At 33.1% G+C, this 12,661-nt stretch overlaps 3 protein-coding genes across 6 annotated transcripts; 2 read left to right on the top strand and 1 right to left on the bottom strand.

Annotated features, from left to right (window-relative positions):
- Positions 1-429: 429 nt before the first annotated feature.
- Positions 430-1,347, bottom strand: Ap-2sigma (adaptor protein complex 2, sigma subunit). Its single transcript, XM_076796256.1, has 4 exons — positions 1,209-1,347; positions 908-1,057; positions 670-843; positions 430-606 (listed from the first exon to the last, which is right to left on the bottom strand). Exons 1-4 carry the CDS (start codon positions 1,209-1,211, stop codon positions 505-507), a joined length of 429 nt encoding a protein of 142 aa, XP_076652371.1. The 5' UTR covers positions 1,212-1,347; the 3' UTR covers positions 430-504.
- A 109-nt stretch (positions 1,348-1,456) lies between these two features.
- Positions 1,457-10,551, top strand: LOC143358791 (cilia- and flagella-associated protein 44). 4 transcript variants are annotated; one of them, XM_076796242.1, is made up of 25 exons: positions 1,457-1,860; positions 1,932-2,094; positions 2,165-2,304; positions 2,376-2,670; positions 2,749-2,893; positions 3,144-3,346; positions 3,408-3,650; positions 3,715-3,896; positions 4,109-4,247; positions 4,316-4,589; positions 4,669-4,909; positions 4,980-5,250; positions 5,322-5,482; positions 5,562-5,774; positions 5,850-5,960; positions 6,019-6,199; positions 6,265-6,450; positions 6,522-6,719; positions 7,107-7,643; positions 8,189-8,360; positions 8,442-8,740; positions 8,817-9,013; positions 9,079-9,296; positions 9,377-9,523; positions 9,599-10,551. In XM_076796242.1, the coding sequence occupies exons 1-25, from the start codon at positions 1,670-1,672 to the stop codon at positions 9,760-9,762; spliced, it is 5,271 nt and encodes a 1,756-aa protein (XP_076652357.1). In that variant the 5' UTR covers positions 1,457-1,669; the 3' UTR covers positions 9,763-10,551. The 4 variants fall into 4 exon arrangements, with proteins under 4 accessions (XP_076652357.1, XP_076652358.1, XP_076652360.1 ...); XM_076796243.1 differs by lacking the exon at positions 5,850-5,960; XM_076796245.1 differs by lacking the exons at positions 1,457-1,860; positions 1,932-2,094; positions 2,165-2,304; positions 2,376-2,670; positions 2,749-2,893 and having other exon boundaries at positions 3,200-3,336.
- A 196-nt stretch (positions 10,552-10,747) lies between these two features.
- On the top strand, positions 10,748-12,655 carry Tbp (TATA binding protein). The gene is made up of 5 exons (XM_076795951.1): positions 10,748-11,411; positions 11,488-11,618; positions 11,685-11,928; positions 12,003-12,201; positions 12,264-12,655. Exons 1-5 carry the CDS (start codon positions 11,127-11,129, stop codon positions 12,338-12,340), a joined length of 936 nt encoding a protein of 311 aa, XP_076652066.1. The 5' UTR covers positions 10,748-11,126; the 3' UTR covers positions 12,341-12,655.
- Positions 12,656-12,661: the final 6 nt, after the last annotated feature.

Raw genomic sequence — 12,661 nt, 5'->3', positions numbered from 1 at the left:
ATCGTTTATATCGTAAACTTCGATAGCTCGAATCATCAATATATCGATTATATCGAAAAAATTCGATACGCGAAAGTAGAATGGAAATTTCCTCTCTGGTGAAACGTTTAAAAATGATACTAATCGATTATAATATTACACAAATCACAATACATATATATATATAATATTATATCGATTGATATTTTAGAATCGATTTCTTGAAAAAATCGATAGAAGGGCGTGTTTTATATTGCACCTCGATTAATTGAAATCGAACAATCGATTGATAAATGAGAATAATTCGATACGTAAGACGCTTAAAAATACTACTCTGATATTACTACCAATTCCAAATTTTAAAAAATCGTAACATTATAATATTTTTCCAATTGGCAACATATAATTAGATAATTGTATTCGATGATACGAATGCGAATTAATTAGATATTTAGTCATAATATAGTTTATTTCTTATATTTTTATGATGTGTTCAATTAATACAACAAAGTGAATGAAATAATTTTATTCTAACGAGTTTAACATCAAAAGCTGCTTCAGTACTTTCGTTTGACTTGTCTCCCTTATTTCTCCTGCTAAAAACATTTCATCTACTACTGTGTACACCTATAAAAGATATTTATTATGAAGACAACCGATATTTGTTATAAGCTCAAGATTGAAATATACCTTATAGAAATTGAAAACCAGGTCCAATTCACATACATTGTGGAAGTACTCATTTAATACCTCAACAAAATTGTGTATTGCTTCTAAGTAACATAAATTATTGTCATTGACATCAACGCAAATGCAGAAATATAAACCTGCGTATCTTCTATATACAATCTTGAAGTTACGAAACTGAAATGCAGAAGATTAAGCATCGTTCGTTGTTATTATTAACGTTGATAAATGTTCATATTACCTCAACAAAGTTGGTATGTTTGGCATCTCGAACAGTCACCACAGCATGGACATCCTCTATCAATTTCTGTTTCTCGTCGTCGTCGAAGTTCATGTACCATTTAGCTAACCTGGTTTTCCCAGCTCTGTTTTGAATAAGAATGAAGCGAATCTGTGATCGAATTTGGGGTCGTTTTAAAATTTTTGACAACTTTTGTCTAATGGAATATTGACAAGTTGTGTCAAGGAGATATAACTTACAAGAATACAAATAAATAATGAAAGGTAATATATTTGACACGAATGTCACATTAATTACTCACCATGATTAAATTAGTTTGTTATAATTGAGATTCGTATTCACTTGACAGTCGCTTAACGACACGGATACATGAGATTGAATGCCATTTGTTGCCACCCCTGGGTTATCAAGACAGAGTTAGTCATATCACAGTTTTTCCTCCGTAGCGTCGCGTTTCCGATATGTTCCCTAGCATCGTGCATCTATCCCCACCAATTCACAATCTGCCGTGATTAAGCTTGTCCAGCCAGTGAGAATTAAGAAAAAGTCGCTTTCACTGCTCTTTAATGTGTCTTCGCTTCTTGTCATATCTCCCAATTCGCGCGACGTTACGAAGGAAAAATTGTGCATTGCAGAAATTTAACGTCCAATTAATATACAAGCCTTATAAATTGAATAAAACACTTTAAAAAATGCTCATACTTAACTGTGTGCGAGATCAGTAAATGCACTGATATTTTGAAATTGATTCACAAATGCAAAATGGCTGACGGTGGTAAAGATGAATTTGAAAGCGGATCAACAGAAAATATTGACGATGAACGCGATTTTGAGCATACAAATGATGAAGAAACTCCTGAGAAAAGAATAAGTTCGGAGTTTATCGAAGAGTATTCGTTTCTAGCCAGAAAACCAGACCATGGGTCCATACCGCAAAACTTTCTGGAGCTTTTGTATCCTCGATTAAAATATAAATCCTTCGTTTATTATACGTTAGATGTATACTTTCTTAATATTGAAACAGTTATTCTTACGCATATGATTGTAAGAAATACTTCAATTTATGCGTGGTTGATGAAAATACCATTGCCTTTTCTTCTGGCAATCTGATTCATTTTTTCAATGTATTAGAAAATACTATTTCATTCAGAAGAAGCACTTTAGGCGGTGGTATTGGTCATATATCTGTGAGTATCTATTTCCTTAAATAAGTATTTATTAGTTCATAAATTTATAAATCTTATAATTGCTTTATAGAAAAATCCTACAAATAAACACTTTGCTGTAGCAGAAAACGGCACAAATCCAATAATAATTATATACGACTGGCCATCTATAAAAAAGGTGACTACTTTGAAAGGAGGGACAACTAAACGTTACTTCCATTTGGCTTACAGGTAAACAGGTTTGTCATAAATATTTGTAAAATTACATTTTGTTAAAATACAGTTAAATATTCTAATTGCAGTCCTGATGGTTTGTTACTGGTATCGCAAGGTGGCGAACCTGATTATTACATCTCTCTCTGGAACTGGAAAGAGTTAGCAATCGTTTTACAATGTAAATCATATGTTCAAGATGTATACAATGTAACTTTCTCGAAATATGTTCCTGGCCAATTGACTTCCAGCGGATTGGGGCATATTAAATTTTGGAAGGTGGCCAAAACTTTCACTGGATTGAAGTTGAAAGGTCAAACTGGCAAATTTGGGAATACAGAGATCTCTGATGTCATAGCAATTCATCCGATGCCTAACGAAACAGTGAGAGAACTACACTAGTAGGATATAATACTTTAAAATAATATAATATGTTATGCTATATGTTTTATTATATTTTAGGTAATTTCGGGATGTGAATGGGGCAATATACTATTATGGGATGAAAGTTTAATTAAACTCGAAGCTTGTAGAAAAAATAAAGAGCCATCACACACGAATTATATTACTCAATTTGAATACATCAGTGGAGAACTTATATCAGTTGGTAATGTTATAATCTTAATTTGAATATTGAAAAACAAAATAAAATTTTTAACTTCGATTGTTTCTTTCAATTTTGAAATATTCTTTAGAGTCAGTAGGGTGTACTAATGTCGACTCTGAGGGGTTAAAGAAAATAAAATGCCTTTAAGGCACTAATTTTCTCTTAAATTATATTTAAACGGAAATTTTTGTGTTGTGTAAAATTATGATTGGTCAATGTTATTACAATGGTTTGCATCTGTCTCATGCAGGATTAGATGGATGGATAAGATTTTGGTTTTACGATACTATTGATCATGCGGATCTCCCCAAAGGAGAACAGTTTCTTGAATTGCAACCGATATATGAATTCCATATAATGGAAGAAGAGAAAAATTTTCAGAAGGATGCAATGCTCATGAGTATCCAGAAACAAGAACCCGATGAACCAGAGAAAGCAATGTGGTATGCTCAGGTAAAACTGTTATATGACAAAAGTGTTCCATAATACCGTTTACAGATATTACTTTTAGTAGGATGCAAATGGTGGATTATGGTTACTCGATCTTTCTACAAATAAAAAAGACCATATACAAAAGAAAATATTTACATGCCACGCTGGTCCTATAATCGACATGGACACAGCAGTCTGGGGACCATTCGTTAGCACAATCGATGAAAGTGGTCAACTGCACATTTACAATTACATTACAAAGAGATTAATAGTTGTTCACAGATTTCACGATAGTGGAAGTCAAGTGGTTTGGCTTCCATGCGAGGTGAATACTGTTTTCTTCATATTTATAATGCTAAGAATATTATTAACAGCTTCGAAACATTTAGGCTGATAAAACGGGCTCTACGATTGTGTGCGCTTTTCGAAGTGGCGTTATTAGAATGATAACAATTGCAATAAAGACAGCAGATATGGAGAATAATATAAATGGAGACTATACAAGGCTCATTCAAAGCTTGAAACCACATTCAATGCCAATTACTATAATGCGTTATAATGCTTTATGCAGGTATGTAGGTCCGTGGATTCTGAAAATAACTGTTTAAAATTGTTATGTAAAGGTTTTGATTAAAACAGTTACGAAGAATTTTCATTTGGGATAACTGTTCTATGTAATAGTTATTCAAAACAAAGGTTCTTCAGAACTGTTTTAAGAACCGAGACCGATATTATAACAATTTTCAAGCCTTGCTGTTATTACATCAGATAATTTGGTTTCAGTTTGTTAGTAACAGGCAGCGAAGATGCTACTATTTTTGTACTCAATGTACAATCCACTGATTCTTATCCACAAATTGTGCCTATTGGCTACGTGAAGGCTCCATCGCCTGCTACTTGTATGACATGGAATGAACAAGAGGTAAATATACAGTTTGAACTAACTTATTTGAACATTGTACACTATTTTATATTATTTATCTTCACCAGAAAGCAACTTTATTAATTGGATGTCTCAAGGGAGACTGCATGGAAGTGCAGCTACCCACTGTGCCTCAGTCGTACACGACAACTTCATACGAACTGGTCAAGTGCAAATCAGCAAAATTTAAATTTGAGTCGGTGAAGTCCTCTATACAAAGAGAAAATGTAAGAAGAGAGTACGTAGAAGAGAAAAAGAGAAAAATTGCAGAGAAGATGAAAGAGCTGGAGCAATTAATGAAAGAAAATCCTCATATTGTGATCGATGAAGAAACATATTTAAGTAATGGCCTGTTTCTACTTTTATTCAGCCATATTGGTTTGTATAAATTATGTTCGGTGCTCCATTTTTCTTTTTACAGCGGAATTTGATGATATGAAGATGATCCTTCCAGAAATCTATATTCCAGAAATTCCGAATACAATTTCAGTAATAGAATACGGTACTAATGGAAACATATGGTTGTTTGTAAATGGTTTTGATGCAGGATATGTTTATGAATACTTCCGTCCACTGTCTGGAAAGATTAAGGACACTAAGCCAATCAGAAGTAGGATAATTGAAAACGCGAAAGATACGGAAATACACAATTGTTTCTTCTAGTACGACAATATCAACATACTCTAGAAAAGAAAATTAGTACTGACAATTAATATTGCTTTTGTTTTTAAGCGATAACAAAAAATACTTGTTTTTGGGAACACAGTATGGAGAACTTTGCGTATGCAGGTTGAAGATAGAGGATCCGTTAGACTTCACAGACTACTGGATTCTTCCCATACATGATTATTACAATGGACACATGTCCAAGATGTTATTAAGTTACGATAAGAAAATGTTACTGACGTGTGGCTATGATGGAAACATATTTTCTTTTACGATTAATTGTGACACTGTAGACGAGAGCATAGATGTACCTGTTGTAAAAGACTCCTTACCTCTGGTAAATGCGTATGCTTTGACTGGTACTTCTATGTTAACTGTTGTATATTTCAATTATGTTCATACATGTAGCCAAAAAATATTGATGACTTGGAAGAGGATTACCCAAGTTTAGAAGAGGTAATTACACAAATGGAGCAGAATCGAATAATCTCGACTGCAGAGAAGAAAAAAGAAGAGGTTTTACAAATTATACGTGGCTTGGTAGAAGAATATGTTGAAATTATTAACAGGTTTATTGCACTTTCTTCTTGATAATATAATTATCTACATGAAATTTTTGTTTTATAATGTTCTACTTTGCCAAATTAGAAACAAGAAACTCTCGCCGTCTCAGCAAATATCACATTTCGAGTTGGACCCTAGGATTACAGAGGACTTGGAGCAACACTTGAAAGAACAGATTGCATTAATGCAGAGAAAGCTAGAATTCCAAGTGGAGAAAAGTAGGCTGGAACTGGAAAAGTTGATGGACCATTTTATTACACCTATTACGCATTTGCCTTTTGCAGTGTGCAGTATATTGTGAGCATTATTAGAATGGATTGTCTTTAATATATCGTATTTATACTGATTAAAATATATAATTTTATAAATTAGTAACGAAGACAAAGCAGTACATTCCCTGAGAGAATTGAAACTGAACATCGACACTACATTAAAGCAAATGGAAATAGTGAAGCAGTTTGAAGAGCAACGTCAAATAGACAAGTACGTCTTTCTTCTAATAAACATTGTAATTATCAATTATTTTATTATTCAACTACAGAGTACCACAGGAAGGAATCGAAGACAGTAAACCAGAAATAGGTGACGAGGAAACACAATACTTGGAGAGTCTTTTAGGCGAAGACTTCAGCGATTTGACGTCCGGATTAGGAATTCAGATCAATCAGATGCTATTAAAGTACAAAAAGAAGAAAGCAAGCTTGATTCAACGAGAGAAAGAAGTAAATAAATTATCGACGAAAAATACGTTGAATACGATACGAAAATAATATATCATCATTTTCAGTGGCAAAAATTGCATTTGAGGAAACCAAATTTAGCCAAAAGTCGCATGGAAGACGCAATTTTTATTGAGAAAACAAAGAGAGATATCGGAGAATATAATTTAAAGACAAGTACAGGTTTCAATCTTAAAATGAAGAAGCAAACAACTGCATTGAAGTACAAGCAGCTTCTTGATTGCAGGTGCAAGGTGTAAAATCAAAGAATTCATTAAACACAGAAATTGGTAAATGGTAAATTGTAAATAATTGTCTTTTATAGCTTCATTATCTGCGGGAGAACTTCAATGAAAAGCTGAATGCAGTAAAATTAAAAAAGCAGAGTCTACAGACGGAGGTTATACAATTACTGAATACGCTGAAAAGAATACAATCAGAAATTCCTAATAAAAGCGTAAAACCTCTGCCGCAAATACCGAAGCTAAATATCGATATTGAATTTCCTGAACAAAAACTCGACGTCAGTTAATATCATCATTCGGAGCTTAAAACTGTAATAATATCGGTTTCGGTTCTTAAAACAGTTCAGAATATACAGCGGATTTTATACATTTATGACAAAAATAAGTAGGTGTAATTTAAAACAGTAAAAACATTAGAAGAATGTAAATATACTGTTACATTATGTTAAACCTATTAAACATATTAAGAAAGAAAATAAATTTCTATTTCACTCAAGTTTGTAGCAACTCGGGTAGAAAATTTTGATTTTGCATAAAGATCCGCTGTCTAGTTCTGGAGAACCTTCATTTTGATTACGGTTCTTATATCGGCTCCCAGCAATTGTTTTCAGAACCGTTTCAAACCCTACAGAACAACTTATTTACTTTCAACATCATTTTTACAGCTCGAGAAGTATGTGTCAATGTCAGAACAAGTGCAACAAGTAAAACGACAGAGACAGTCTGTGAGCGTAGAACTGCCAATGGATAAATACGACTTGGAGTATGAAGTACTGCTTTGCGATGATATAGCAACCGTCACGGAAGACTTGGAAAGCTTCTCCACCGTTCTGTCTGCATCAAAGACGAAAATGAAGATTCAAACATCCATACAAGGTGATTTAATAAGAAACTTAAACACAAGCGATGCTGTGGGGACTTCCTGGGAAAAAGAAATGAAGCGCACACGTTTGTGGCGAAAATTGTACGAACAGGATTGCATCCTGCAATATATCAATGAGAGTTATGAACAACTGGAGCACGAGTTGGAGGAGCTGGAAGAATACAGGCTCGACGTCATATACCAAAGCACTTATATGAATCTGTATTTGTTAACACTTTACGAGGAGTTCATTATTCTTAGAGAATGCGAAGCAGCAGAATTCGCTCTAGAAGAGAAAGTTAACTTGAAGTCAAGTGAACGAACCACACTGATGTTAAAGGTACTGCAGTATTCTCTTCGTAACTGTGAAAAATATCTCTACCGTAACTGTTAAAATTGTATCCCTACCACTGGGAAGATGCCCTTTGGAACCAGTGACCGAGCCAGCGATGTGTCGAGTATCGATGAGACTCACGCTAATGCAAACGAAGCTACAGATTACAAGTTTTCTAATTTTTGATTTTTTTTTATAAAATTTTTACCATCGTATTCGTCTCGTTTTTCTATATAAAATGGCATCCGCCATGTCATTTTAATCTGAAAAACGAGATGAATTCGATGGTAAAACCAAAAATAAGGAATTTTGATTTTTTAATTTAAAAGGCTGAGATGGCACGAGTCCTTTGATGTTTGCCGAACGCCACGTCCCTTTTTTTTCAATCACTATCCTTCTCTGTGTTCGACGCACTAAAAAGTATGTACATAGTACTTACCTGTTCCATAACTGTGACTTTGCAGACTCGAAGTTTTCACAGTTACGAAGAGAATACTGTATCACTATAAAGATAAGAATACGAATTTATTGGTAAAATGATATTTGAATAGATGCAGACTACGAACAATAAAATCGCGACCAGGGAAGAGGAGATACGAAAGTTGCAGGCAAAGATTAAAGATATTGCTGTTGAATTCACGAAAGTTGTTGCTGGAAACAAGTTCCAAGATTTCCTTCAGAAAATATTCAAGAAAAAATACACAGCTGCGAGGGAAAGAGATGGTGCCAATTTCCCTTCTTAATTATTTAATTTTTATAAAATTAATTAGTACACATACTAAATGTTCTAAATTGCAATTTCAGATTCTGAGGACACTACCACACAATCGTCAGAGACCAGCAGTGATGACACTGATATTACAGTAGACTCTGATGCTGGTCATATCATGTTCGATGAAAATATTTGTCCTCCAAATTGTGATAAACAGTTGTACGAAATATCATTTTCTATGAGGGAAGAGCGATATAAGCATGAATTTGAAATTAAGGAAGAGCAGAAAGAGATCGAGTTGTTACAGAAAGAGTTGGACGTAGACACAAAAGGCTTAAGAATTATTGAGAATAATTTGAAGAGCAGTCAAGCGGACCTGGAAGCATTTATGGTATTATAAAATATTTTTACTGCTCGGTAAAATATATAAAATAATTTATCAATTGAATACTTTCAACATTAATTAGTTAGAGAAACAAAGAAAGCTAAATGACGTTGATGTAACAGTTGTATTAAAGATGCATCAAATGCAAAACATATCGCATTCTGGAAATGTTACGGAGATTCAAGACTGCATAGTTTTTAATAAGAAAGAATTATCAAGTCTGTATGCTAGAGTAGGAGAACTGCAAAAGCAAACTTTTGATTTAGTGGACAGTAGAAAGTAAGTTAAAAAAGATGCATAAAGTTATGTATAAATTAACAAGAAGGAACTATTTTTTTTTGTAGGAAAAATGAGGTACACCTTAAAAGGATAAAAATGGATTTAAAATACATGGAAACACAAAATAGGACATTAGAATTACAAATCAAAGAGAAAATGATTCAAAAATTTGGTCGGAAAGTCTCTTTGATAAACCTATATGAGACTGTTTTACAGAGAATGATTTATGAAACCAAAACAGATATGCAAAAGATCATGAAACATTTTTCTGAGGATCTGAAGAGTAAATTAAAGTTTCTAAAAATTCTATATAACTAATTTAATAAAAGTATATTAATTAATAGTTCGTTTTTACCTTTTTAGATATAAAAAGAGACTGCCATGAAGGTCTGATAATTTTGGCGAATTTAATTCGAAACAATACTGAGAAAATCAGTCTGTTAACAATATTAGAGAACGAAAAAAATAAGCTGAAAAAACTATTGAAGCAGGTTCCAATTTCCGAAGCAAGTATTACGTTATTGTGATTGTTAATTTTATGATATTTGAATAATGTCTGACAATACTTTTCTTAATTTTAGGAAGATATGTTAAAAGTGGAACTTCAACATAAAACCGATATATCTGTACTTGAAAATATACTTCACAGTCAAATGCAACAGAAACAATTGCTTCAGTATGATGTAGAGAATCTTCAAAAAGGGCCGAAGAAATCGCTTCCATCTTGTTTTAAGGAAAATATGCTTTAGGAATTATTTATTTTAGATTTAAATTTTCAAATTTGAAACCAAATTCATGTAGTTATTTAATTTAGAAAGTGATAAACTGAGCCGTATTAAATAAAAAGTACTCAAAAATTATATTTCTAGAATGGCAAGACAAAAGTCATATAGTTATGAAATTAAGCAAAATCGTATCAGAGGGGAAATTTCCTCTCAGACCGTATATAATAGCAGAGAGGAAATCTGAAAAATTTCCTCTGATAATACTGTTCGAGTGCAGTATTCTGCGATTCTCGTTTGTTATAGAACGTAAGTACAGTAGTGTCGCAATGACTGTGATGACTACCTCGGATCCGAAACTAATCGAATGATAAAACTTTTTTGTTTTTAATTATTTTGTTATGAAATTTACAACAAAATATTCGTGACATTTTTTGTGATTAAAATGATACGAAATATGTTATAATTATTGTAACCATATTTACAACAATGTCTCGATTTAAACCCAAACATGTTTCATATTCATCGTGTAGCAGACACGAATCGGGGACCTCTACATAGGGCAGTGTCGCCAGGGCTCTGCCAAAAATTTCTTCTGAGAATTGATTGTTCAAAATTAAAAATTTCAGAACAGTCGTGTCATCATAGGAGTTAAAAAAATACCTCAAACTCGAAACAGAAGAAACCATGCAATACCTAATAATAAAAATGTAAAGATTCTATCAATATGATAAAAAAAAATATACACGCTAATAAAATACCAATGAAATTAAATTTAAACTATTGCGGCAATTAGATTTTATAATTTTCATTATTGAAAAACTACTCCCACATATATATATATGTGGAGTCAACCATGGAAAACATTTAAAATAAAAAATTTCATAATTTCCCGCAAATGCAGTATCTGCTGCATTCGTTGCGGATTGCTATCAAAGCGCCGTGATCCGTACAACGCTATCTACAATCTTTACAGTCCATGCTGCATAACCAAGGCATAACCAGTCAAGTTTATTGCCTTGTGATAATTCGCAAGTTTATGGCCGTTTTCAAAGCAGACTTGTAAACAAACAAGCAGAAAGTGATGGCGAAAAAATAGAAACAAAAGCTGTTGCATATTGTTAACTTCTAAAATTTAACCTAACATAAAGGTCATAACGTTTTCGTTTCGAATAATTATAGAAAATATACTTAGAGTTTTGCTTTTATATGAATTCTAACCTATAAATGTGATACAGTGCTATTTTTTGAATGGGTATTATTAAAACTATGAAATTCTTTTTCAAGTCGATAACTTCGAGTAGATTCTTTAGTTAAGGACAAAGTGATTCGAAGATCATTCGAGTCAAAGACATTTTTGTGTGAAGTGTTTTAAAAAGAAAGTAAAGAAAATGGATCAGATGCTACCAAGTCCAGGGTTTAGTATACCCAGTATAGGCACACCGTTGCATCAGCCAGAAGAAGATCAACAGATCTTGCCTAATGCCTTGCAACAACAACAACAACAACAACAGCAACAACCTCAGCAACAATATCAGTTGCAACAATTACATTCTATGAGTCCAAATATGCAGAGTGGAATGCTCATGATAGGAACACCTCAAAAGACAATGCATACTTATGCGACTGCACCCACTTTTGCAACTCCGCAGAGTCTTATGCAGCCACAAACACCAGTAATACTACATAATATAATACATAATTTTTTTATTATTACAATGTTACTTTAGGAAGGAATTATTATGTTTCTAGCAAAACATGATGTCTCCTTTAGTACAAAATAACAATCACATTGCACCATCGTCAATAGGACCATCCACTCCAGGTCCTATGACACCGATGACGCCAGCTTCCGCCGATCCAGGAATTTTACCACAGCTCCAGTGAGTTAAAATTGAATTTAGGATGAATATATTATGCTAAATTGTATGATTGATGTTTATTTGTAGAAATATCGTCTCTACAGTTAATTTGAACTGCAAATTAGATTTAAAAAAGATAGCTCTCCATGCGAGAAACGCAGAATATAATCCAAAAAGATTTGCTGCAGTTATTATGAGGATAAGAGAGCCAAGGACGACCGCTCTGATATTCAGTAGTGGGAAAATGGTTTGTACAGGAGCGAAGAGTGAAGAAGATTCACGATTGGCTGCAAGAAAGTATGCAAGAATTATTCAAAAACTTGGTTTTCCTGTTAGTAAATATTTCATTATTATTTCTCATCGTTTCTAAACAATGCCATCTAATTTGATTTATTTTGCTTAAAGGCAAAGTTCCTAGATTTTAAAATACAAAATATGGTGGGCAGCTGTGATGTAAAATTTCCGATCAGATTAGAAGGTTTAGTGCTCACCCATGGTCAGTTCTCCTCGTATGAACCTGAACTCTTCCCTGGATTAATATATCGAATGGTTAAACCTAGGATCGTTTTACTTATATTTGTTTCAGGGAAGGTAGTCTTAACCGGTGAGTGTTTAATAGAAAATATTATTCGACGAATTCTATTAATTATAATATCATTCAAACAGGGGCGAAGGTTCGACAGGAAATTTATGAAGCATTTGACAACATCTATCCAATTTTAAAGAGTTTTAAGAAACAGTGATTTGATTTTATATGTTAATGTTACGACTTTCAAGGATAAGGTCTAGTTTTCACCTTGAAAGACAGTGGAGTGAAGTTTTGTTATCAGTTTCTATAGTGTAAATTCCGAAAAATACATTAAAGTATTATATAAAAGAACAACATGAATTATACAGATAATAATTTTGTTTTTTTATGGAAAGATACACTGAAGTGTCTTCTCGATAGTGGTGCCTTGATCGAGAGATAGTCAACCTTTTAAAGTTTGTTCAGTGTGGAGTTCTTCCTTAGAATGCCGAGTGTAATCTACATTTTTTTTTACGCTGAACAAAGTTGTTAGTAG

The sequence above is a fragment of the Halictus rubicundus genome, chromosome 11, assembly GCF_050948215.1.
Source record: "Halictus rubicundus isolate RS-2024b chromosome 11, iyHalRubi1_principal, whole genome shotgun sequence".
NCBI classification, from domain to species: Eukaryota; Metazoa; Arthropoda; class Insecta; order Hymenoptera; family Halictidae; genus Halictus; species Halictus rubicundus.
The sequence above is the reverse complement of the archived record's forward strand: the minus strand, read 5'-3'. Positions and strand labels throughout refer to the sequence as shown.

Excerpts from the sequence above, each read along its gene's own strand:
- Ap-2sigma (XM_076796256.1), bottom strand. Across the intron at positions 844-907 it reads AACATACCAACTTTGTTGAG|TTTCGTAACTTCAAGATTGT; the intron begins GTAATATGAACA and ends TCTGCATTTCAG. Across the intron at positions 607-669 it reads TGGTTTTCAATTTCTATAAG|GTGTACACAGTAGTAGATGA; the intron begins GTATATTTCAAT and ends TATCTTTTATAG.
- LOC143358791 (XM_076796242.1), top strand. The coding sequence starts at position 1,670 with ATGGCTGACGGTGGTAAAGATGAATTTGAAAGCGGATCAACAGAAAAT. Across the intron at positions 1,861-1,931 it reads CAAAACTTTCTGGAGCTTTT|TTATTCTTACGCATATGATT; the intron begins GTATCCTCGATT and ends ATATTGAAACAG. Across the intron at positions 7,644-8,188 it reads GAACCACACTGATGTTAAAG|ATGCAGACTACGAACAATAA; the intron begins GTACTGCAGTAT and ends ATATTTGAATAG.
- Tbp (XM_076795951.1), top strand. The coding sequence starts at position 11,127 with ATGGATCAGATGCTACCAAGTCCAGGGTTTAGTATACCCAGTATAGGC. Across the intron at positions 11,412-11,487 it reads TTATGCAGCCACAAACACCA|CAAAACATGATGTCTCCTTT; the intron begins GTAATACTACAT and ends TTATGTTTCTAG. Across the intron at positions 12,202-12,263 it reads AGGGAAGGTAGTCTTAACCG|GGGCGAAGGTTCGACAGGAA; the intron begins GTGAGTGTTTAA and ends TCATTCAAACAG.